Raw genomic sequence first — 25,267 nt, forward strand, 5'->3', positions numbered from 1 at the left:
GTATATAGGCCTATAATACAGTTATATGGTTAGGAGAAAGGGAAGAGCCAGCACTCCTCTTCAAAGATAAAATATATCAGAATCCTTTATTTCATAAGATTAAATCAAACATGATAAAAAAAAAGATACAAATAGAAAAAAATAGCCTTATGAGCCAACGCGTTTCGAACCTATATTAATAAATATGTTTTAGTCATGGCTAAAGATATTATAATATTTTTAGCCATGACTAAGAACCATATAATAACATTGGTTATATTATAATATCTTTAGCCATGACTAAGAACCATTTAGTAATATCGGTTCAAAACGTGTAGGCTCATAAGGCTATTTTTTTCTACTTTTATCTTTTTTATCATGTTGGATTTTAATCTTATGAAACAAAGGATTTTGATATTCCTTATCTTGGAAGACGAGTGCTGCCTCTTCCTTTTCTCCCAACCATATAACTTTATTGTGGCATCTACAAGGACGGCTGGGATCCATTGCTTTGCACCGTTTATCCAATCATATCATGGCATGAACTAATTCTTGGAAATTTTTCTTTTTTTCCTATCAGATACATTATTGTTAGTGATGAGCGAGCACTAAAATGCTCGGGTGCTCGTTGCTCGAGTCAATCAAATTGGAATGCTCGATTGCTCGGTCCGAGTAACGAGCCCAATGTAAGTCTATGGGAAACTCGAGCATTTTTCCGGCGGCTCACCCTGGCGGTCTGCAGAGGACCTAAAAACTGCCCAAATTGATGGGAACAGTGCTCAAATTACATAGGAACAGCTTGGGGAAGACCCCTGGAAGCATTTCTGACTCCCAGGTCACTGTTGTCAACAATGTTGTCAAAGGTATTACACCACTTTTACGGACTCACAATAAAACATACAAAAACGAATCCAAAATGGATTTTTCTGGAAAAATGTTAAGGAACATCCTTTCCAGGGTAATGACTTGTATATAAGGTAAAATAAATATTCAAAAACAAAAATTCTCCTCCACACCTTGGGCTATGTTCACACATAGCGTTTTTGATGCATTTTTGCACTTTTGCGTTGCTTTCAACGGCAAAAAATACATTCACTGATAAATGTCATTTTAACATTTTACTACCCTATCTGGCCATGTGGTGTGGGAGACATGACAGACACATCCTGTTTCATTTATGAAGGAGGGACCTGAAAGTCACAAAGCCTATCTTTATAGGGCCATCAAGCGGCCCTTACTATTTTTAAAAGGCCAGCAGTCGGCCCTCACTATTGTTAGAGAGCCATCAGCCAGCTATGCTTTGTTGTTCCCATAATTAAAGAGTGGGTCTTCTGTACTTTTATTGCGTATGCAGTGACAGCAAAGGCTGCCAAAAATTTGGATGCACAACAATACCCCTTTGAAGAGACATAGAGGTGGGATTCAGTAAAAAAAAAAGTTCCCATTATAAAGGAGTGGGTCTCCTATAGTGGTAATGCCCATGCAGTGACTGCAAGGGCTGCCTAAATTTGGGAAAAACCCAATACCAATTTAAGGACACATGGAGGAGGGCCTCCGTAACAACATGTTCCCATTAGAAAGGAGCGGTTCTGCTATACAATTATTGCGTATGCAGTGAGTACAATGGCTGCCTAAATTTGGGAAATACCCCAATATCAATTTGAGGAAACAGAGGTGGGCCTCCATAGCAACATGTTTCCATTAGAAAGGAGCGGTTCTGCTATACAGTTATTGCGTATGCAGTGAGTACAACGGCTGCCTAAATTTGGGAAATACCCCAATACTAATTTGAAGACACATAGTGGTGGGCCTCCGTAACAACATGCTCCCATTATAAAGGAGCGGGTTTCCCATACTGTTTTTGCGTATGCAAAGACTGCAACAGCTGCAAAAAATTTGGAGACACTCTAATGCCCCTTGGAAGAGACAAAGAGGAGGGCCTTATTAAATTTTTTTCCCATTATTAGGAAGTGGGTCTCCCATACTGTTATTGCCTATGCAGTGAACGCAAGGGCTGCCAAAAATTTGGAGGCACTTCAATGCCCCTTGCAAGAGACGTAGAAATGGTGATATGGTAGATATGGTGGTGATATGGTGGTGGAGGATGAGGATGAGGAGAAGGGGGATGACAACAGCAAATAGAAAAAATCAGGAAGCGTATACCCATGTCTAGGTGTGAAGAGGTGCATGGAAATAGACCTCACAAAAAAAGACACTGGATTTGAGCTTATGTTACGCTGCTATCCGGTAATGTTGGGAAGTCTGGCCCAATCTAGCCCTTGTTCATTTCGGTAAGAGTCAGCCTGTCAGCATTATCAGTTGATAGGCGGATGCGCCTATCAGTTATAATTCCCCAGGCGGCTCTAAAAACCCGCTCTGACAAAGCGCTAGCGGCAGGGCAGGCCAGGACCTCCAAGGTGTAGAGAACCAGTTCATGCCACGTGTCCACCTTGGATACCCAATAATTATAAGGCACAGAGGAATCATGGAGGACGTTGGTACGGTCAGCAAGGAACTCCTTCAGCATCTTCATAAAATTATCCCTCCTTGTGAGACTACCCCACACATCAGGGCCTGTGTGATGGGAGGGTCTGAGAACTGTCCCAGAACCTTGACAGTGTTCACCCGCCTCTGCTGGATCGTATTCGTGTCTCTCTCGCCTGTACTCCTTGGTTGTGCATGGAAGTGCAACCACTGCTGCCAGCGTTTTCAGATGGGAATTTTTTTAATAATTCCGCAACAAGGGCCTTCTGGTACTGCCCCATTTTAGTAGACCTGTCCACCACGGGAATAAGGAATAGAAATTTTTCCTTGCAGCGTTGGTCTAGAAGTGTTTCAAACCAGTAATGACTGTCACCCAAAGTTTGGAGAACGCGAGGGTCACGGGAAAGGCAGCGTAACATAAACTCAGCCATGTGTGCCAGACTGCTAACAGGCAAGACTTCCGTGTCCTCACCAAGAGGACGACTGACCATGTTCTCCTCCTCATCCTCCTCCGTCTCCTCAGGCCATCCACGCTGAACAGGTATGGCAGTTGTGCGGGTAGTACCGTCTAGAACGCAGGAAACTAGCTCCTGTTCTTCTTCATCATCCTCATTGTCACCCAATCCACATTGGGATGAGATGAGGCTGGGCTGTGTGGAATCACCCTGTATAGTTCCTTGCTCCATCTCATCGTGCTCCGCCTGCAATGTCTCCTCTTTACTTGTGAGCAGCTATCTTTTCAGAAGACAGAGAAGCGGGATGGTGGCTCTAATTATGGCATCATCGACCCTCACCATCTTGGTGGAGTCCTCAAAGTTTTGGAGGACAGCCCAGATGTCTGACATTCATGCCCACTCCTCAGCTCTTATGTGCGGAGGCTGACCTGAATACCGATGGACGTTTTGAAGCTGGTACTGAACAACTGCCCTGTGCTGCTCACAAATCCTTCCCAACATCTGCAAGGTTGAGTTCCAACGCGTGGGGACATCGCACACCAGTCGGTGAGCTGGAAGCTCACTGAATCATGGCAGGGGTGGTGGAAGCTGGAGCTGTCTTTCTAAAATGGGCACACACGCGGCGTACTTTCACAAGCAGATCCGGTAGATCTGGGTAGGTTTTGAGAAGCCGCTGAACCACGGGGTTAAGCAAATGGGCCAGGCATGGTATGTGTGTGAGACTGCCTTGCTTCAGAGCCGCCACCAGGTTCCAGCCATGCCTGGTTGTAGGTTCAGCAGTGACAGCCCCGGCTTCCACTATATTTACCCAGTGTGCTGTCAGCGAGATGTACTGTCCCTGCTCACAAGCACTTGTCCACATGTCCGTGGTTAGGTGGACCTTCCCAGTAACTGCATTGTTGATTGCACGGCTAATGTTGTGGGACACGTGCTTGTGTAATGTGGGGACGGCACACCAGGAGAAATAGTGGTGGCTGGGAACCGAGTACCGAGGGATGGCCGTTGCCATTAGGTTGCGGAAATCTTCCGTCTCCATGAGCCTAAAAGGCAATATTTAGAGCGCAAGCATTCGCGAAATGTGGGAATTTAGTAGTGTGGCCTGTGGGGCGTTGGCTGCATATTTGCACTTGCGTTCAAAGGAATGGGGTAGGGACAACTGAATGCTGCACTGGGACAAGGATGTAAACGTGTTTTCTGATGGTGCTAGTTGAGAGTGTGCAACGACAGGTGTAGGGCAGGAGGCATCTTCGCATGCGCCATGGACAATGGATTGGCATGCATGCACAACAGCGGAACAAACAGTGGTGTCACCCACAGGCACCTTTTTTTAGACCCTGGCGTTCAGCCCACCTAGTCGGGTGCTTTGCTTGCATGTGCCTGATCATGCTGGTGGTGGTGAGACTGCTAGTTTTGCTACCCCTGCTTATGCCGGCCTGGCAGATGGTGCAAATGGCCTTTTTGGGGTTATCTGCAGAGTCTTTAAAAAACAACCAGACTCGGGAAGACCTGGCAGTTGTACTGGCAACTTCCGTCGTGTTGGTGTTCTGGGGAGCAGTTGCCCGCCTTGTGTCTGTGGCCACCACACTGATTGTTCCTCACTGTTGTGGTGCTACACCTCCCTCCCCCTGTGTGCTGCTGTCCTCGCTCTGCATGTCACCTTGCCAGGTTGGGTCAGTGACTTCATCATCCACCACCTTGTCTTCCACTTCCGCACCCTGGTTCTCCTCCTGACTTTCTGGCAATTGTGTGTCATCATCATCATACACCTCTTGTGACTGTAATTGCACTTTCCCACCGTTGCCTTCATGTGACCGTGGCTGCTAAAATATTTGGGCATCGCTACATGCATTCTCCTCTTGCCCCGCTTGAAGCTGGCCGGACTAAAGGCCCGAATCTATAAACGGAAAAATGAACAGCTCTTGTGAGTGTCCAAGTGTGGGATAAGTTGTCTCCGGGCACTCGGCATGGTGGGAGAAAGGAGGATCAGGGTGAGGAATATGCGGTCCAGACTCACGGCTACTGAGACTTGACCGTGTGGAAGACAGGGTGGTGGTGGTGGCAAAGTGACTGGAAGCATTATCTGCTATCCAATCAACAACCTTTTGAAACTGCTCTGGGTTCAATAGTGGTGTGCTGCGGTCCCCTAGCAATTGGGACAGGAAGGTCGTGCGACAAGATGTGGGTGTTTGTTGTGGCACAATTTCAGCTTGCCCACGGCCTCGGCCTCTGCATGCACCATCACCATCACGTCCACTTCCCCGTCCCTTCTCATGCACTTTGCCCATTTTAAATGGAAGACAATATTTTCCATGGTCGCTACAAATGACTTAATTTGTAGCGCAGTTATATGTGATACGTCTGACGGACGCCAACGGTTTTAAACAGCTGGCTTGTAGTTTCCTATTATTCACAGCGACTATGTGTGAATAGCTTCACTGACACACTGCTACAAACTGTAAATGAAGGATAATATTTTCCACGTTCGCTACAAATTTCTGGATTTTTATCGCTGTAATATGGGATCACGTAAGACGATGGAACAGATCTGGCTGTATTCTGCAGTGCTAACAAGCAAATGGAGCAGTAAAATGGTGTACTCTGGATTACTTTTTTAGATAAAAAAAATTAGCCCTGGCCCCTGATATCTGGAGATGTCTACAGATATCTGTAACAGAAGGAGCAGGCAGAACGTGCAATGAACCCTCTTGTTCTGTATACACTGCCACAAACCCTGCATACCTGTCTAACTCCTGCCTGCTATCAAGATTAATATATGCAGCTGGATTCATCCTCAGAAGGACTGTTAGTTCAGATGGATATACTCTTGGAGTACCACTACCTATATGTAACTATTACACCGCCAATTCTGTCCCTCACACAGCAGCGCCTAAGCCTACCCTGCCTGTTTCCGGGATAGACTGTGACGAGCACAGTGTCACCAATTGCCACTATTTAAAAAGTTTCTACGTTTTTGAGCAAATGTACTAAAGTCCTCCTCTGGAGTAATTTTTTCTCCGCCCATAATTTCGGCCCAAATTTTGTGTCATTGTAGTGACTTTTTTTTCATTAAAAAGTCCTAAAAAGTTTAAAGGTAAAAATAAAGAGCTTTTTGTATTTTGCTGCAACATTAATGAACCATGTGCCCTACTTTGAAGAATTTGCTGTGAAAAATATCAATGAATACCACAAGAAAAAAAAAAGAAAAGTGACTTAAAAAGCTCCCTACAAATGATGAAACAGACTGATAGAGTTTTGAAAGCCTCATCATAAAGGTTAATTCACACTCTATGGTTTTTGAGAACAAGCTCTTGGAACGCTCGTATCCCGTTAGTTGGCCAGTGTAAACAGATTCCCAGTCACCTGACGAACAAGCAAAATGCTCATTCATGGGATAAAATTATTTTTAAGCTTGTTTAAAAATCACAATTCTCAACAGCACATTGTTCTGTGTAAACAGGAGATGTGCTGCCGAGAATAATGACAGCCTATAAACACAGAATGATTTTTCTATGTACAGCAGAAGCTCGGTTGGTTTGTCTAAACAGGCTATTAAATGACCATGGATCAGCAAAAATGTAGCTGATTGGTGGTCATTTTCAGGCGCAGGTCACCTAATATAAGTGGACCCTTAGCCAATGAAAGAAATCAAATTTTGAAGACTTTCACTTTTTCTTTGCCATCTATATTACTGTCTTTTTCCATGACTAAATTAGATATTTTAGGTTTAATCACCTTCCCAAGGTATGCCGATACCCTTTCTGTGCGTCATAAAAATTTGCGGTGCAAAAATGTTATAAAAGGGTGGTCTTCTCAAAGAGTAGGTTCTTTTTGCTATGCGGAGACATATTGAGGGCCGTGAAGGGGGTCATCTGAGATATTGTGCTTCTAATGTATGGTAGTATATAGTAAAGGGTAATAGGTGGCATGGATGGTTCCTATAGGTCCTCTATCCTATCCCACAATTACTACATTGGCCAACAAGATAGATGCCTACAAGACATATTCCACAATGCAACATTTGGGGCTGCAGCTCATAACACTCCAGGCAACAGTTACACGTCAGAGAATTATGTTCAGGAAATTAATAGGATGCAAGCCATTGACTATTGGTGCAACAGACAAACGACCGTATCCATTGTTACATGTCACAAGCTCCATTTAATAATCCAATAATTCTTAGCCAGCAGATACTGTACGGGACATGAGTCTAATTGGTTTAGAAAAGAAGACTCAGCACAAAAGCCTTGTCATTACACTGATGTAGATAAGTAATGTCCAGGATTTTTAGCCATAATTAACTTCTGCTCTTTATACTTAAAAATTATATTTTCGAGGAATCACTTTTACTGGATGAGGGGATATTGGCCAGATCAATAGTAATCATGACAGTCTGCAGGGAGTGATAGAACTTGGGAATGTTCATACTAAGTAAATTAGAAGATTAGTAAATTAGATGGAGCCAGAATCATTAGCATTGTATATCAGAGAGCTAGATAAATCATAGATAGATATAAAGATAGATCATGTACAGATATCAAATATATAGATAACTAGATAGATACAGTGGCATGTAAAATATCTCTAAAATGTCTAAAGTTAAAGATGACACATTTCCTTTGTATTTTAGACAAAACAATATATATATATTGACATTTTTTACATTTTAAAAATTACAAAATGGGTTGATTCAAAAGTTTGCGCACCCTTGGAGATTTGTGTGCTCAGATAACTTTGATCAAGGTTTCAGACCTTAACTAACCTGTTAGGGTTATGGCTTGTTCACTATCATTGTTAGGAAAGACCAGGTGATGCAAATTTCCTAGCTTTATAAAAACCCAGCCTCTTCTAACCTTGTGCCAAATAAACAGCAGCCATGGTTTCTTATTAGCAGCTGCCTAGCCTAGGTGGAGGTCACAAAGCAGGAGAAGGCTATAAAAAGATAGCAAAGTGTTTTCAAGTTGTACTTTCCTCAGTTCGAAATGTAGTTAAGAAATGACAATTAACAGAAACAGTGGCGGTTAACATAAGGTCTGAAAGACCAAGCAAAATTTCAGTGAGAGCTGTTCGTAGGATTACTAAAGAGGCAAATCTGAACACCTGCTTGACTGCAATAGACCTTCTGAAAGATTTAGCAGACTCTGGAGTTGTGGTACATTGTTCTACTGTTCAGAGACACCTGCACAAATATGGCCTTCATGGAAGAGCCATGAGAAGAAAACCTCTCCTGCGTCCTCACCATATAATTCAGCATCAGAAGTATGCAAAAGAACATCTAAACAAGCATGATGCATTTTGGAAACAAGTCCTGTGGACAGATGAGGTTAAGATAGAAGTCTTCGGCCACAAAGAGAAAAAAAGGGCACAAAATCTCAGGAAAAGAACATCTCGCCAACCATCAAGCATGGGGGTCGATCAATCATGCTTTGGGGTTGTGTTTCAGCCAATGGCACAGAGAACATTTTACGGGTACAGAGAAGAATGGATTCAATGAAATTTCAACAAATTCTTGAAGCAAACATAACACCATCTGTAAATAAGCTGAAGTTGTAAAGAGAATGGCTTCTACAAATGGATAATGATCCTAAACACAAGACAAAATCCACAATAGATGACCTTAAAAAGCGTAAGTTGAAGGTCTTACAATGGCCCTCACAGTACCCTGATCTAAACATAATTGAAAATCTATGGCTAGACATCAAAATAGCAGAACATACAAGACGACCCAAGAATCTCACAGAACTGGAAGAATTTTCCAAGGAAGAATCGATGAAAATCTCTCAAACAAGAATTGAAAGACTCTTGTCTGGCTACAAAAAGCATTTACAAGCTGTGATACTTGCAAAAGGGGGTGCTACTAGGTATTATCCATGCAGGGTGCCCCAACTTTTCCATTGGCCCATTTTCCTTTTGATCATTTTTAAAATGTAAAATATGAAAATACATATTTTTTTGCCTAAAATACAAAGAAAATGTGTCATTTTTAACTGTAGGCCTTTTAGAGATCATTTCATCTTCAACTTGCTTAACTGTTCACAATAACAGTAATTTTGACCAGGGGTGCCCAAACTTTTACATGCCACTGTAGATAGATAGATATTGCTTATTACAAGGGGCTTCCTCCTTTGATGTGCCACCAGTGTCTGTTGAGTGGAGGTACAACTGCTGTGGAAGAGACTCACGAAACCCTGCGCTTTTTCGCACTTGTTGGCTGTACTCGGCCTCTCTGGTGGGTGCTTTGTTGGACACTGATTAGATATAGACCGATTTTACAGCTTCCAAAATAGGTCTAGACAGGGGGGGGCAAAAGATCACAATATTTTTCTGCTGCTTCCTTGTAATTGGTGGGATTCACACCAATGGTCCGGGCAGAGTGGTTACTTTTTACCCACTTGATTGTAATAAATTTGGTTAATTTGATAAATTACTATGGAAGGATTAAGATCCCAGACATCATCTTACTCTTTTATGGGAAATGTAGGGGTAAACGTTGAATGAATATGACATATTGAGTTTTTTTTTAGATAAGATTTTGGGGACATTCCTTATTTGATGTCTCTTGTATAGAAATATTTTCATGATTAGATGAGTTCTAGAATTCTCTTTATTCTCACCGCTGGCCGCTGTGATACATATGTATGGACTTTTGAATGTACATTTTGTAAAATATTTCTTTGGGGAAATATTCTGCTTCCCATAAAGTTCTGGTGGTAACAATGGCAACATCGAGACTCAATGTGCACATCCTCAGAACACAATATGCATTTGTTAAATTGTACGAAAAAATACTTTATGTGAATGTAGACAGTTGTACAAACAAGACAATGACAGCTATGAATATATATCAAAAGACAGAAGTTTTCTGGGTTGACACATAGTATGCTTAGAGGAAAGTCAATCTGTCAGCTTCAACAGTAATAGCTAAGTACTGTTTATTATAGAATAGCTGACATAAAGAGTTATACACTTTTTTTTTAACTTAAATGCAAGTATTTGGGGCTAAAAATCATTTTTGCAATTGACTTTTGTGACGATACAGAGTAAAATCTTAAGCCAGATAATTAGATTTGTTAATCCAAGAGAAATGCCCTATTATCTTTGTGTATTTGTGTCTGGTCAATAAGAACAGACCAGTATTTGTATAACCATGTTTGTTATCTCCTATTGGGGTTGGAAACAATGTTGTATGCTAGTGACAAATTGTACAAAAAGACAAAAAGTCAGCTAGTCATGTACTTACAAGAGCCCCTGTGATACAAACTATGTACATAGATTAGCTATAACAATGAATGTTTGCTAGATATGTTAAATACCATTGTAGGGTGTTTGCCAGACAATCTTGAGGGATGAGCTGTGGATACTCAAGCACTGTGGAATAATATCCTCTCTAATTCTTAACCTGTGGATGTCTATTTAAGAAGGGACATGTGTTTCTGTGACAGAATGAGACTTGGGACAGGGAATCAAGGAACATCAGAAAGACCTTAGAAGGAGAATGAGAAATATCCTTCAGGAAAGTAGATGGATTGCATGGCATCCAAAGAGACACAGATTTGTATTCTACATAATTCTAGTCTATGGGTACCGGCCCTGACTGGAAAGATTCGGATCTGCTCCATTGACCATCAGAGAGACATGGAGACATTTTGGGCAGTCCAGGAGAGGATGAAGAAGTCACCTAGCCCCATGGATATGTTGTTTTGGAGTTGCCAGGAGGGACCCACTGGTCGCCTGGCCCCATGGAAACTCTTGGAGAGGCCAGATTTGGACCTTCAGGTCTCCTGGTCTTGTACCTCGATGGACTGCTAGCTTCGTAAGCTTGCCGCTATCTTTTCTCTGTGAGGCCTGCCAGAAGCAGAGGGCCACTGGTTGAGGTTGTCAGCCCTGGAAGTCTCCAAAGTCACAGGTGCTCTATCCCAGGTGGGCGGAGAAGGAAGGGTGAGGTTGTGTAATGTTGTACCATCTTGGGCATTTTCTGTGACTGTTCTATGTGTTCGTTGTCCACTTTGTGGTTCAATAAAGTATTGCCACACTGTTTTACTCGCACCCTGTGTTGTCTGAGTAGCCCACGGAAGACCCCAGGTCTTCACAACTTTCGATGAAAATTTTGCACCGTTTTGCTTTTACAGGCTCATTGTTTTCTTGCACCTTCAACTTTGATGTGGTCTGTGGTCATAAATAAAGAAAAAGAAAAATATAAAAGTGTTCAAAACACTCTCAATGGGCTATCAGAATGAGCTTGCTACAGATTCTGCAGCCAGCGATAGTCCAAAACAGAGGCTGTAGAAGGCAGTGCAACATTTTTCAACCAAACCCAATTTCAAAAGGATTTTTAACCAAAAATACATGTATTTAAATTAGAAAAATGTTTCCAAAGGTGAACAATTCCTTTAAGAACAGTCTAGCCGAGTTTACTTTGTAAGAATTTAACTGAAAATGCACAGATCAATGCCAACAAACACCTTTGGGAAAACTTGGAAAGCAATTGTGAGCTGGATCTTATCATCGACCAAAGTCTGACCTCATGAATGTTCTTGTGGCTCGATGAAAGCAGATCCCAACATTGATTATACAATATCTTGAAAAATAGAGCCTACAAAGGGATCAACTTCATATGCATGCTCCTGGTATGGTCATGAGATATCCAACAAACACATAAGTGATGACACGAGACGAGACGATGACGAGTTTGTGGTGTTCAGAGTTTTGGCGTTTTGAATCCATGTTGATTAGTAATTACATGCGATGTCTCAGAGTCCTTGTATTTATTGATCACATCAGCGAGATCTATGACATCTGATAATGAATCTATAGATCAGGAAATGCTGAACACACAAAATGCCAGCCGCTCATTGCTTTCCTATAACTGCGGAAGTAGCAATGTTGCCTCAAAACCAGAAGAACCAAAGCTCGAATGATGAAGGCATCACATAAGACTCACAAGTTGTCATCGAATCAGCTAAATTCTAAGGTTTTTTATTGCAAGGGAATGTTTTGTTCTAAAGCAAATAGATTTTTAGCAAGACCCCCCCATCCCCCATTTTCCAATCAAGCATTCTCTCTGATTGAATGACTGTGTCATTGATTTTGCAATGGGTAAAACACGCTTCCTTCTTCCTAATTTACTTTCTTTCTGATGATGATGTAAGTGTGAAATAGAATTGTATCTCCAATCGTATCTTGAATCTCTGAGTTCTTTGAATTGTCTACTTAGGTGAATATGGAAAATAGGGAAAGATATGAAATCAATGCCTTCTAGGCACTTTCGCTACTTGAAGCTTGTAAGGCCCAATACAAGATCTCCAGAAAAGCCCCCATAGCCCCATAGGCGTTTTGTAGTATTGATCTCTGCAACTACTGCACCCACTATAATAATACCCCTGCCAAAGGTGTTTATAAGGAGTACTATACCCCAACAGAGGTACTGCTAAATAATACACATGCTAAATAATGTCTGGTTGTCTCCTACCTTATTATCTTAGATAGCTCTTCCCCCAAAAATTGCTAGTTAACCCCTTCACACAAAAGGACATAAATATACGTCAATGCTGAGATCCACATTTGCGGAGGGCTAAGCATGTGGCAAATATGGTTTTGTTGCACAGCCGGCATTTCTCTCTAACAGCAATACCCAGAGCTTGCTCTGATTTCTGCTATTAAAGGGGTTGTCCCCTACTCAGCCCTTCTGAATCCCTATCTTTCCCCCCAGTAAAGTAATAACACTTATACTTACCTCCGGTGCCGGCACCATTCCAGCGGTGTCACCACTTGATCTCCAGGGGCTTGCATGACATTGTTATGTCACGCGATCCCTGCCGTCAATCAGCGTGGGCTTCACTCTCCTCTCCTGTGGGCGTAATTGACATCCAAAGGAAGTCAGAGCTGCGGCTGCTCTCTCAATTCCTCTAGATGTCTTGATTTGTCTGAAGGAGGGGAGAGTATTGGCCACAGGGATCACGTGACATAATGAGTGATTCTGTTGATTCTACCTGAAATCCACCTGAAAAAGCGCCGCAAATAATGAACATATGCCCAGCAATGTAAAAATGACTTTACTGCGTACATGTTTCATCCCATGTCACATCTTTTAACCGTTTCAGGGTTCATAAACAGTGAAACGGTTAAAGAAGTAGCACGATCATTCTGCGAGCAGTTTCCACTATAAATTATAGAAAAAAAATAAACCTAGGTGGCGGAACTACCCCAAAATAATGGCAAAGCCACCAGCAAAGCCACTTCAGGAAAAAGGCAGCCAGCTCTTTCTTGAAGTGGGGTCACCTAGGAAAATCTTGGCGGGTGCACTGACATCTTAAAGATATCATGTGCAAAAATCCTCAGGGCATGTTCACATGGTTTTATTTTCAGGAGTTCAAAAAACACTTCAGGAAACTCCCCTTTTTTGGGAAGGTTTTGGAGGAATTTATCACTTGCTGAAGCAGTTTTGAAGAGTTTTGGAAGAATATTTTTTTCTGAAAAGTTTCTTGTAGTCTTTTGATTGGGCTGTGCCTAGTTTGGAGAGGTTTCCTCCAGGATCTGCTTCAAAGAAGAGACATGCACTATTTTTCCCCCATAGCAGTATGTGCACACAGTCTTTTTGGTGAGTTTTTTTTAGCAAAAACTCAACGTGTTTGAAGAGTTTTGATTTTTCTTTAGGATTTGGAGAATTTGTGCTCAGTTTTAGCTCCAAAAACATCCTTACAAAAACTCAGTGTGAACAAGATTTTGATATTGGAGCAATATATCCTTCGTAACATAACCCATTTGATTTGGTACAGATTAGGGGGGGGACCAGACCCTCAATAAAGCCTTTATCTTATGTACATACAGTGGGGAAAATAAGCATTTGATACACTGCTGATTGTGCAAGTTTTCACACCTACAAAAAATGGAGAGGTCTGTAATTTTTATCGTAGTTACACTTCACCTGTGAGAGACAGAATCTAAAAAAATCCAGAAAATCACATTGTATGATTTTTAAATAATTACATTGCATTTTATTGCATGAAATAAGTATTTGATCACCTACCAACCAGCAAGAATTCTGGCTCTCACAGACCTGTTAGTTTTTCTTTAAGAAGCACTCCTGCTCTGCACTCATTACTTGCATTAATTGCATCTGTTTGAACTCGTTACCTGTATAAAAGACACTTGTCCACACACTCAATCACACTCCAACCTCTCCACCATGGCCAAGACCAAAGAGCCGTCTAAGCACACCAGGGACAAAATTGTAGACCTGCACAAGGCTAGGATGGGCTACAGGACAATAAGCATGTAGCTTGGTGAGAAGGAAACAACTGTCGGCACAATTATTAGAAAATTGAATAAACACGAGATGACTGTCAATCTTCCTCAGTCTGGGGCCCCATGCAAAATCTCGCCTCGTGGGGTAAGGATGATTCTGAGAAAGGTCAGAAATCAGCCCAGAACTACACGGGAGGATCTGGTTAATGACCTGAAGAGAGCTGGGACCACAGTCTCAAACATTACTGTTAGTAACACACTACGCCGTCATGGATTAAAATCCTGCAGGGCACACAAGGTCCCCCGGCTCATGCAAACACATGTCCAGGCCTGTTTGAGGTTCGCCAATGACCATCTGGATGATCCAAAGGAGGCATGGGAGAAGGTCATATGGTCAGATGAGACCAAAATATAACTTTTTGGTATCAACTTTACTCACCGTGTTTGGAGGAAGAAGAAAGATGAGTACAACCCCAAGAACACCATCCCAACCATAATGCATGGTGGGGGAAACATCATACTTTGGGGCTGCTTTTCTGCAAAGAGAACAGGACCACTGCAACATATTGAAGGGAGGATGGATGGGGTCATGTATCGCGAAATTTTGGCCAACAACCCAACAGAAAATCTTTGGAGGGAGCTGAAAATCAATGTTGCCCAGCGACAGCCCCAAAACCTGAAAGATCTGGAGAAGATCTGTATGGAGGAGGGGGCCAAAATCCCTGCTGCAGTGTGTGAAAATTTGGTCAAGAACTACAGGAAACGTCAGACCTCTGTAATTGCAAATAAAGGTTTCTGGACCAAACATTAAGTTCTGTTTTTCTATTGTATCAAATAATTATTTCTTGCAATAAAATGCAAATTAATTATGTAAAAATCATACAATGTGATTTTCTGTATTTTTTATTTTTAGATTCTGTCTCTCACAGGTGAAGTGTACCTATGATAAAAATTACAGACCTCTCCATTCTTTGTAGGTGGGAAAACTTGCAAAATCGGCAGTATATGAAATACTTATTTTCCCCACTGTATAACAATATATATATACAGTACAGACCAAAAGTTTGGACACATCTTCTCATTTATAGATTTTTCTGTATTTTCATGACTATGAAAATTGTACATTCACACTGAAGGCATCAAAACTATGAACTAACACATGTGGAATTATATACTTAACAAAAAAGTGTGAAACAACTGAAAATATGTCTTATATTCTAGGTTCTTCAAAGTAGCCACCTTTTGCTTTGATGACTGCTTTGCACACTCTTGGCATTCTCTTGATGAGCTTCAAGAGGTAGTCACTGGAAATGGTCTTCCAACAATCTTGAAGGAGTTCCCAGAGATGCTTAGCACTTGTTGGCCCTTTTGCCTTCACTCTGCGGTCCAGCTCACCCCAAACCATCTCGATTGGGTTCAGGTCTGGTGATTGTGGAGGCCAGGTCATCTGGCGTAGCACCCCATCACTCTCCTTCTTGGTCAAATAGCACTTACACAGCCTGGAGGTGTGTTTGGGGTTATTGTCCTGTTGAAAAATAAATGATGGTCCAACTAAACGCAAACCGGATGGAATAGCATGCCGCTGCAAGATGCTGTGGTAGCCATGCTGGTTCAGTATGCCTTCAATTTTGAATAAATCCCAAACAGTGTCACCAGCAAAGCACCCCCACACCATCACACTTCCTCCTCCATGCTTCATGGTGGGAACCAGGCATATAGAGTTCATCCGTTCACCTTTTCTGCGTCGCACAAAGACACGGTGGTTGGAACCAAAGATCCCAAATTTGGACTCATAGACCAAAGCACAGATTTCCACTGGTCTAATGTCCATTCCTTGTGTTCTTTAGCCCAAACAAGTCTCTTCTGCTTGTTGCCTGTCCTTAGCAGTGGTTTCCTAGCAGCTATTTTACCATGAAGGCCTGCTGCACAGTCTCCTCTTAACATTTGTTGTAGAGATGTGTCTGCTGCTAGAACTCTGTGTGGCATTGACCTGGTCTCTAATCTGAGATGCTGTTAACCTGCGATTTCTGAGGCTGGTGACTCGGATAAACTTATCCTCAGAAGCAGAGGTGACTTTTGGTCTTCCTTTCCTGGGGCGGTCCTCATATGAGCCAGTTTCTTTGTAGCACTTGATGGTTTATGCAACTGCACTTGGGGACACTTTCAAAGTTTGCCCAATTTTTCGCACTGACTGACCTTCATTTCTTAAAGTAATGATGGCCACTCGTTTTTTTCTTTACTTAGGTGCTTTTTTCTTGCCATAATACAAATTCTAACAGTCTATTCAGTAGGACTATCAGCTGTGTATCCACCAGACTTCTGCACAACACAACTGATGGTCCCAACCCCATTTACAAGGCAAGAAATCCCACTTATTAAACCTGACAGGGCACACCTGTGAAGTGAAAACCATTTCCGGTGACTACCTCTTGAAGCTCATCAAAAGAATGCCAAGAGTGTGCAAAGCAGTCATCAAAGCAAAAGGTGGCTACTTTGAAGAACCTAGAATATAAGACATATTTTCAGTTGTTTCACACTTTTTTGTTAAGTATATAATTCCACATGTGTTAATTCATAGCTTTGATGCCTTCAGTGTGAATGTAGAAAAATCTTTAAATGAGAAGGTGTGTCCAAACTTTTGGTCTGTACTATATATATATATATATATATATATATATATATATATACACACATCTATACATATATATCTATAGATATATCTATATAGGTTTATATACCTACATATATATATATATATTTATATTTATATTTATATTTATATCTGTCTCGCCAGGAGCTACAGCATTTACAAACCATTTCTGCTTATACCCTGATTGCATTTATTTCCTTCTGCATTACACACACTGAACACAAGGGGGCATACTCACACAATAACAAGCCACTTGATCTGCTTGGCCAGGCCCAGTAAGGTGAATAGACAGATAATCAGATCCAAGAGAAGCAGCAGTATGTAAGCCAACCACCTGCAGACAGACAAAGCAGAGGAAAATGCACAATTGAAATACTTGTGACAGCATGGGCGAGACACGGGCGTGTGCCGGGGATCAGATTGATTGCAGGCAGCTTCTTTGATTTCGGTACTGGCCTGGTGTATTGCAAAAATGATAAAACATTTGTTAACGCTCAATACTCATTGCCTTCTGACATTTTGGACTTTCAAAAACTGCACATTGTGTGAAAGAATAATTTTTTAAAGCCTTTTTTATAAACTTAGATTATAGTTTTCTTTCAAAATAATCGCACAAAAAGTATTTAAATATTAACATTTAAAAGGTATAAAATCCACGAATAGATGAAAAAGATATAATATAAGTCATTCCTGACAATTTTGAGCCTTCCCAGGTGGAGGATTTCACACATCATTAAAGTCGTGTCCCATTTCCATAACTTGTTCAGGACTGTTACTGTATTTTACGTACTGAACATAGAGCCATTATATTCTGCAGCGTCATCACTGTCCCCATTGGGGCTCACAATCTAAAATCCCTATCGGTATGTCTTTGGAGTGTGGGAGGAAACCAGGATCCCAGAGGTGGAAATCTACAGTGTTAACCACTGAGCCACTGTGCTGCTTCTCACACGCTTTGTCCATTTAAAGGGTTTAAAGCAGGCTTTTGCTATGTAATCTTAGAGCAGAATGTTGTAGGGGCTGAGACCTTGATTCCAGTGATGTATCACTTACTGGGCTGCTTGCTGTCATTTTGATACAATTACAGTTTTCTCTGCTGACGATCCAGCAGAGCTCAGAATGCAGGACCCTGAAAAACCCCACCCACACCGCTGATTAGCAGCTTCCTGTGTACACTGTCAGCAAGCTGCCAATCAGTGGTGGGGGCGGGGTTACATAGAGCAGGAGGACTAGGAGGCATGAAACACCTAGTCCTGTAGTGATGATCTCCTGCTGATAAAACACTAATTTTATTGAAACAAAAGCCTAATAAGCTGGAATCAGGATCTCAGCTCCTACATCATGCTGCTCTCAGATTACAAAGCAAAATCTGCTGATGGATTCACTCTAAGAAAGCTTCCAGAAGTTATGCATTTTAGAAAGTTGTGGGAGATTTGCCAAGAGTTGGCAAAAATGGTATTATAAGTTAGGGTCTTATATACAATGAGAAACAAGGATGTTTCTGAAGCAATATTGGTCAATTCTCTTGAAACATCTGGGAGGCTTCCACAAAAAGAAGGAGACCTCCTGACCCCCTCCTCCTAGAACTCTTGAGCTCCTCCCAGAACCCCATGTAAAGCAGCGATCAAGTAGCCTTTATAATTGTCATTATCGCGAGATCCATTTTCCTGGGGCTTGTTCATGAGTGGGAATGGCAGAGGGTAGTGTGTGGTCGGCTGGAAAGGTGTGGTGGTTATGCAAATTATAAATTGGTGACAAAATTTGTGTCCTGTAACCCATTATCTCATGGAGTATGAAGAAAATTGATCAATATGTATCTATTTCCTAGAGGGGTTTGTGTCAAAAGTGAGGACTGTCTTTCCAGAAGAAGAACACCCAACGCACGTTTCACAGATGCTTAATCAGGGGTGGATTCCTTACAAGGATACTGTCCATAGTGTGTACATCGCACATGCGCATCATAGCTCATTTCCTTTACACACAGGTAAGTCATCCTTGTAATGATTCCTTGGTCTCACCTGTTTTCAATTGCATTACTGTCTCTCGTTGGCTGCTTGTCCTTTAAATAGCTGGGTCACTTACCTACCAACCACCCCTGATGAAGCATCTGTGAAACGTGCATTGGGTGTTGGTGGGCGAGTATGGTTGCATGCAATAACATCTGTCAATACCTCCTATGTTTAGCTGTGGGCTGTATCATTTTTCTATGTATTTATTTATGGTCTACCTTTAAGTCCACATGTATTGAGTGACTTGTGGAACCTTTGCATCTATATTTGTTTATAATTATTTACTTTTTTATTGCTATAATCTTGTCACTCTACATGCATTAATATAAATTATCAGGGCTGCTCATAGCACTCACCCACCACTATGTCTATGTGTCTGTATCTTGGAATTTCCTTTCTGTACTTTTTATGTATTTTTAATCATATTGTGTTTAATAAAGGTTATTAATTTTTATTTTCTGGTGTGTGATTATTATAGGTGCTAGCACATTTTGTTTTTGGCGTTCTTATTCAATAAATTGGTATAGACGTCATAGTTCGCTGCATTTTTTTTACTAACTAATGGCGTAAAAATTGGCAATGCAAAAAAATTCCAAAAAAGCTGCAAAATGGTGAATCCAGCCTAAATATAATATATGCATAAATTAGGGGACTGTTTCCTGAAGTAGAATGTATATACTTATATTTCCACTAAAAAGGAAGAAATACTGTCTTCTTTTATTTTTTTTATAAAATGGAGTACATTTATCATTTTTTTTTCCAAAAGCGTCTTTGTAACCCAAAAAGTCATATCCTGCCTAAAGCGTATGTTCACCTTTGTACAATAGTTCAGAGTTTATAAAAATAGACTCTTATCTACATAATTATTGCATGCATAATACATTACATTACTTATCTTGAACTGACCTTGAATTCCAGCCTATATTATAACCCAGAGCTGCATTCACAATTCAGCAAGTTGTGGATGGAAACAGTAGAACAATTGTTAATTTCCTGCAAGGTTGTGGTAGACATATTAAAGTGCCTATGTATAAATGATCAAAGCAAGCTCTGTGCAGACAATGAGCCAGCAGGGGGTGCTAGAGAGATTTCAGCTCTAAAGCCTGCAGAATTATGAATGCAGCTCTGACTTATAGTACAGGCTGTAACTCCGAATCAGTTCAAGATAAGTAATGTAATGTATTTACAATGTTACTCATCTTTCCGTGCAGATTAATTCTGGTGAGAGATGATGTAAAAGCCATTTTTGCCAGTAATCACGTTCATCTAAGAAACTCTCACCTATAATCTTCAACGAAATTAACTTGCTCCGCCACGACATTTGGATTCGGCTCCACTCCCTTGCAGAAGGAAAGGTCTGCCAAATGCTGAGCCACAGATTCCACTTCTCTCCTGGTGTTCCGAACAATGACCAGAAAATCCGTACGTTTCGAAAAAATCTCTTCCAGCTGAGTTAGGTCGCTCTTCACGACAGAGTTCAGAAGTTGCACTGTATCCGAGATCTCGGGGAACAGAGATTGGCGTTTATTAAAAAACGAAGACAAATTTGTTATTTCAATATCCAAGCAAAAAAAAATCACCTTAGTGTAAAACTTTGGGACAAAAAAATAAAAATTCGGCAAATGAATGGATATGGTCAAAATTTCATGTAGCCCTAAATCTTAGTTTTTATGGTCTTGTGATTTGGAGATCTCTTTGCTGCATATCCCCTACGTATGTTTGATCCCATAATGTCTAATATTTTGTTTTGTAATTTATACAACTAACTAGTAACATCAGGACAAATAATGCTGGAGGCCTTAAAGGGAACCTGTCAGAAGGATCATCCATGTTAAACTAAAGGTATAGGCAGAATGGCGCTGTCACACTGATTTAATACATACTTTTAGTGTAAAAATCTGCAGCCTTGTTTTCATTAAATCCAAATGATAAATTTCGGGTTCCTCGGTCTTCGTGCTTCCGGGCGGGATTGTGGGTAGGGTCTTTGGCTCAAGGGGCTCAACCACGGCCCCACCGCTGCATCTGCTGCATTCATTTAAATTTTGGGCTGGCGCTGTCGCTGGTGGCAGTCTTCATGAAAATGGCCACGGCGCATGCGCAGATCCACCAATCTTCTGGGAAATGGCACTGGAGGTGGCGCATTCAAGAATGAGATCTTGGCTCAATGACGTTTTCATTTTCATGACGACCGCAACCAGCAAGAGCGCCGCCCTCAGCTAAGACAGCGCCAGACCAAAATTTCAATAAATGCAACTGTGGCGCCCCTGAGGGTTCGACCGCCACAGGAATGCTGCACTTCTCCAATGGAGTGTGGTGTTCCTCCTCTGAAGTAAGGCCGGTGTGATGGTAGTGATCTAGCCTTTTGCATCCAACACCACATTTCCACCAGAGGGAGCTAGTATGCACTAGGTGCTGCTCCCCTGGTTACAGGGAGACTGGGGAACACAAAGTGGTAGGAACCAGTTAGTGGGTGTGGGTGGAGGAACACTAGTTAGTTACACTTCAAATTTCATATTTAATAGAATGCCATCTTTGATCTTGGTCCTTTGTTCTGTCCTGTTCTTTGGTCCATCAGTCTAGCCTTTGCTAGTCTGTTGGCTGTCACTGTGCTGTCAAAATACTGTGTGTAATGTGACTTCCCTCCGGGAGCGCAGATCCTGTGTGGGCCTGCACCGGCATGGGACACAGCCCTCGTACCCCGATCTTTGGGACGAGAGGTAGGTTGCAGACAAGGAATGTCTCAACCCGGCCGAGGACCAGGATCAAGAAGGCCCGGGAGCTTTAGAGTGTGGCTCCCTAGCAAATGGGTCCCGGGGAGGATGCAGACGGAGTGGAGCACGCCACCTGTCCTCGCCTACCTGATCTATTCAGAGGGATTCCGGCTGCAAGAGGGGTACCGGCCCCCGACACCCGACCTCGTACTCTACGTCCAGGACGGGAAAGCCCGGTTAGGCACTGAGGATCCCACCGGGCGTCGGATGGAGAGGAATTGCCACCCGAGCCCTACACCTGAGAGGAGCTCAGAGGGAGACCCGGCCTATCTACACACGCACAGACGAGAAAGGGTGAAGTCTGTAGTGCAGGAAAACTCTGGTGTAGGGTCGCTACCGAACACTGGACTTCCTCTGAGGTAGTCGGACCCCCGTCCCTGGTGGCCACAGGACTCCGCGAGGAGCAGGGAGTCGCCTTCACGCAAATATCTCTGAGTGAGTAAAGCCTTGGAAGTTCACCTATGGTCTCCGGACTGTTCATTACGCGCCATACCACGCGACGCGGTGCCCGTAATCCCCGCGCTGCTACTGCTACCCCCCCCTTCATTCTGTTTACCTGCCCTGAGGCCTTGCTCCGCCTGTGGGGAGCAGCGAGAACTTTAGCCGCCATGACATCGGGCCTCAGCGGACTGTAGCGGCGCTGGTGGCCCCTTCATCAGCCACTCAACCTGGAATAGCCCACACCATCTCTTTCTAATGTGACGGCCCTGAGCACGGGTCGGGCCTGGGCCACGGCTGCCTCCCATCTCTTTGACGCAGGGCCCGACACCGAGTCCCCCAACACCCAGGGTAAAACACGGGCTTTCTGAGTAGAGGTGTCATACAACAGAAGCTGCAGAGGGGCCATCTCTCAGCCAAAGACCCTACCCACAGTCCTGCCACGGAAGCACAAAGCACCGACGAAACCGAAATTCATCATGATGATTTAGCAAAAATCAGGCTGCAAATTTTTACACTAAAGGTATCTATTAAATCAGTATGACAGCGCCACTCTGCCCATACCTTTAGTTTAACATGAATGATGTTGCCTTTAAAGGGAATCTGTCAGCAGGTTTTTACAATTTAATCTGAAAGCAGTAAAATGTAGGAGAAGAGAGTCCAATTCCAGGGATGTGCCACTTATTTGGCTGTGTGCTCTAGTTTCAATACAATCAGTGTTTTATCAGCGGGAGATTATCATTAGAGGACTAGATCTCACCTTCAAGACTGTAAAGCTAATCTGTGCAACCCTGCCTCCACCACTGGCAGCTTCCTGACAGTGTACAGAAGAAGCTGTCAATCAGTGATGTGGGAGAGGCTATACGTTCCATTTGCTGCAGAGAAAGCTGTGATTCTATCAAAACTGCACCAAGCAGCCCAGCAAAAGATATATTGTTGGAATCAGGGTCTCTGTCCCATCATCACTCCTCCTGTATTGTCTAAACTGTAGGGCAAACTCGTTGATGTTGGCGGGTTTGTCCAACATTTGTCTGATGTGTATAGGGGTCTTTAGAGACTGCCTGCAGCTAAAGTAAGGTTGTTAGATTGTATTTGAGGCTTTTTTCACAATAGTAGATTAAGAAGAAAACAATGACGATGAGAAAGTTTACATGAAGCCATTTGTATGTATTTACTGCACTGCTTTCATATTTTGCAGGTCCTGACTGACAAGGACAACAATCGTTATAGAGGAAGGGGTGTAAAAGGAGCGATGAAGAAGTCAGCACCCCCAGTTTTCAATGTTTTGAATATTGTATTGTATTCATTTATTAATGTGGCATTGAGAGTTTTATAGAGCAGCTTCATTGCTCTGTCAATTGCTATAAACAAAATTAAAGTTGAGAATATCAGCATTTACAAATGTACTGGTTAGGAGGAAGATAAAAGTTAGCAAAAGATAGTATCTCTGTTAATGTAACCTAAAAGGGCCTGACTTTTTAGAAAAACTCAGTCACATGGGATCTTGGCATGCAGAGCGAAATCCCACAACCCACCGTGGCCCCTTTTGCAGAAGGTAAAATCTTGGTTGATGTATTCATTAAAGTGGTTTTTCGGAGAAAAGAAATTATCATAGGTGATAATTAGTTGATTGATGGTGGTCCAAGGAGCTGCACCAGTCAGCAGAATGGTAAACTTCAACTCTGTTGGAAAGGAGTTGCAGTGGTAAGCTCGACCTCTGCTTCATTCATTCCCTATGATGCTGAGCTTGGCTTTTTCCAGTAGCCCCGTAGAGGAAGAATGGAGAGGTGATTAGGCATCTCATCTGCTACTCTACTTGAAAACCGGGATAAAAGTTCCCTGTTGAGGATAAAAATTCCCATTTTGATTGGATGCCCATTGATCAGTAAGTTATCACCTTTCCTACAGATTTTGATAATTTGTTTTTACAACCCCTTTATGCAATGTGCCTGTTAACCGTAAGAGTGGGAAGCCACAGGAAGGTGATTTTTCTAAAGCCATAGGAAGGAAGCAATCCAGACCTTCACATTAAAGGATACTCTTTCAGAATGTTTTTTGATAGGTGACGTCCAAGGGATCATTAGTGGGAGTAAAGTTGAACATAATTATAGGAGGATATCCTAAAAAAATGTCTATTGCACACCAGTCCACACCTATGTCATTCAATCACCATGAAAGAAAAGGTGGTTTTGCATCCTCAACTTCTCGCTTTCACTTCTTTGGGAGTTCCAAAAAAAGCCAAGTTGTACACCTCTCCATTTATAGTTTCTGGAAGACGGAGACCACAATTGTTAGACATTTTTAGCATGTCTGAAAAATTCATTATATGATTTGTATTCTGCATTTTTCACCAACCGGCTTTGTCTCAGTTGATATTTTCAGTTGTCTCTTAGCTAGTGAGTGGAGACTTAGCTGCTTCAATATCTCCAATACACAGCAGACAAAGCCTTGAGGAAATCCTGCTCTCCTGTTTCCATATACTACATGTTCAAAAGAAACAACAGCAGCATGGTGGACATTATACTGAGAAGTGTAACTGTGAATCCTGTACTGAGAAGTGTAACTGTGAACCCTGTACTGAGAATTGCAACTGTGAATCTTGCACTGAGAAGTGTAGGTGTGAATCCTCTACTGAGAAGTATAACTGTGAATCCTCTACCTAGAAGTGTAACTGCGAATCCTGTTCTTAGAAGTGTAACTGTGAATCCAGTACTAGGGGAATTAAAACACTCACTAAAAGGCAGCAGCACACTCTGTATGTGTCTGTGCCTCTCTTACTCACACTGCTCCTCATCCTTCCCCCTATACTACATGTTCAGAAGCAACAACAGCAGCATGGTGGACATTATAATGAGAAGTGTAACTGTGAATCCTGTACTGAGAAGTGCAACTGTTAATCTTGTACTGAGAAGTGTAGTTGTGAATCCTGTACTGAGAAGTGCAATTGTGAATCCTATACTGAGAATTGCAACTGTGAATCTTATATTGAAAATTGCAACTGTGAGTCTTATACTGAGAAGTGTAACTGTGAGTCTTGTACTGAGAAGTGTAACTGTGAATCCTGCACTGAGAAGTGTAACTGTGAATCCAGTACTGAGAAGTGTAGTTGTGAATCCTGTACTGAGAAGTGTAACTGTGAATCCTCTACTGAGAAGTGTAACTGTGAATCCAGTACTGAGAAGTGTAACTGTGAATCCAGTTCTGAGAAGTGTAACTGTGAATCCAATACTAGGGGAGTTA

General features: G+C 42.1%; 1 protein-coding gene across 2 annotated transcripts in view; it reads right to left on the reverse strand.

Moving 5' to 3' along the window:
• Positions 1-25,267, reverse strand: part of TTYH1 (tweety family member 1) — a 240,303-nt gene that overhangs the window by 41,185 nt on the left and 173,851 nt on the right. For both annotated transcript variants that reach the window (XM_073656482.1, XM_073656483.1), the window contains exons 4-5: positions 20,100-20,320; positions 17,048-17,143 (exon numbers count right to left, since the gene is read on the reverse strand). In XM_073656482.1, coding sequence (XP_073512583.1) covers positions 17,048-17,143; positions 20,100-20,320 — 317 coding nt within the window. The remainder of the gene's footprint in view (positions 1-17,047; positions 17,144-20,099; positions 20,321-25,267) is intronic.

This window comes from Phyllobates terribilis, unplaced genomic scaffold (genome assembly GCF_046119375.1).
Source record: "Phyllobates terribilis strain yellow unplaced genomic scaffold, ASM4611937v1 Scaffold_12__6_contigs__length_324123572, whole genome shotgun sequence".
NCBI lineage: Eukaryota > Metazoa > Chordata > Amphibia > Anura > Dendrobatidae > Phyllobates > Phyllobates terribilis.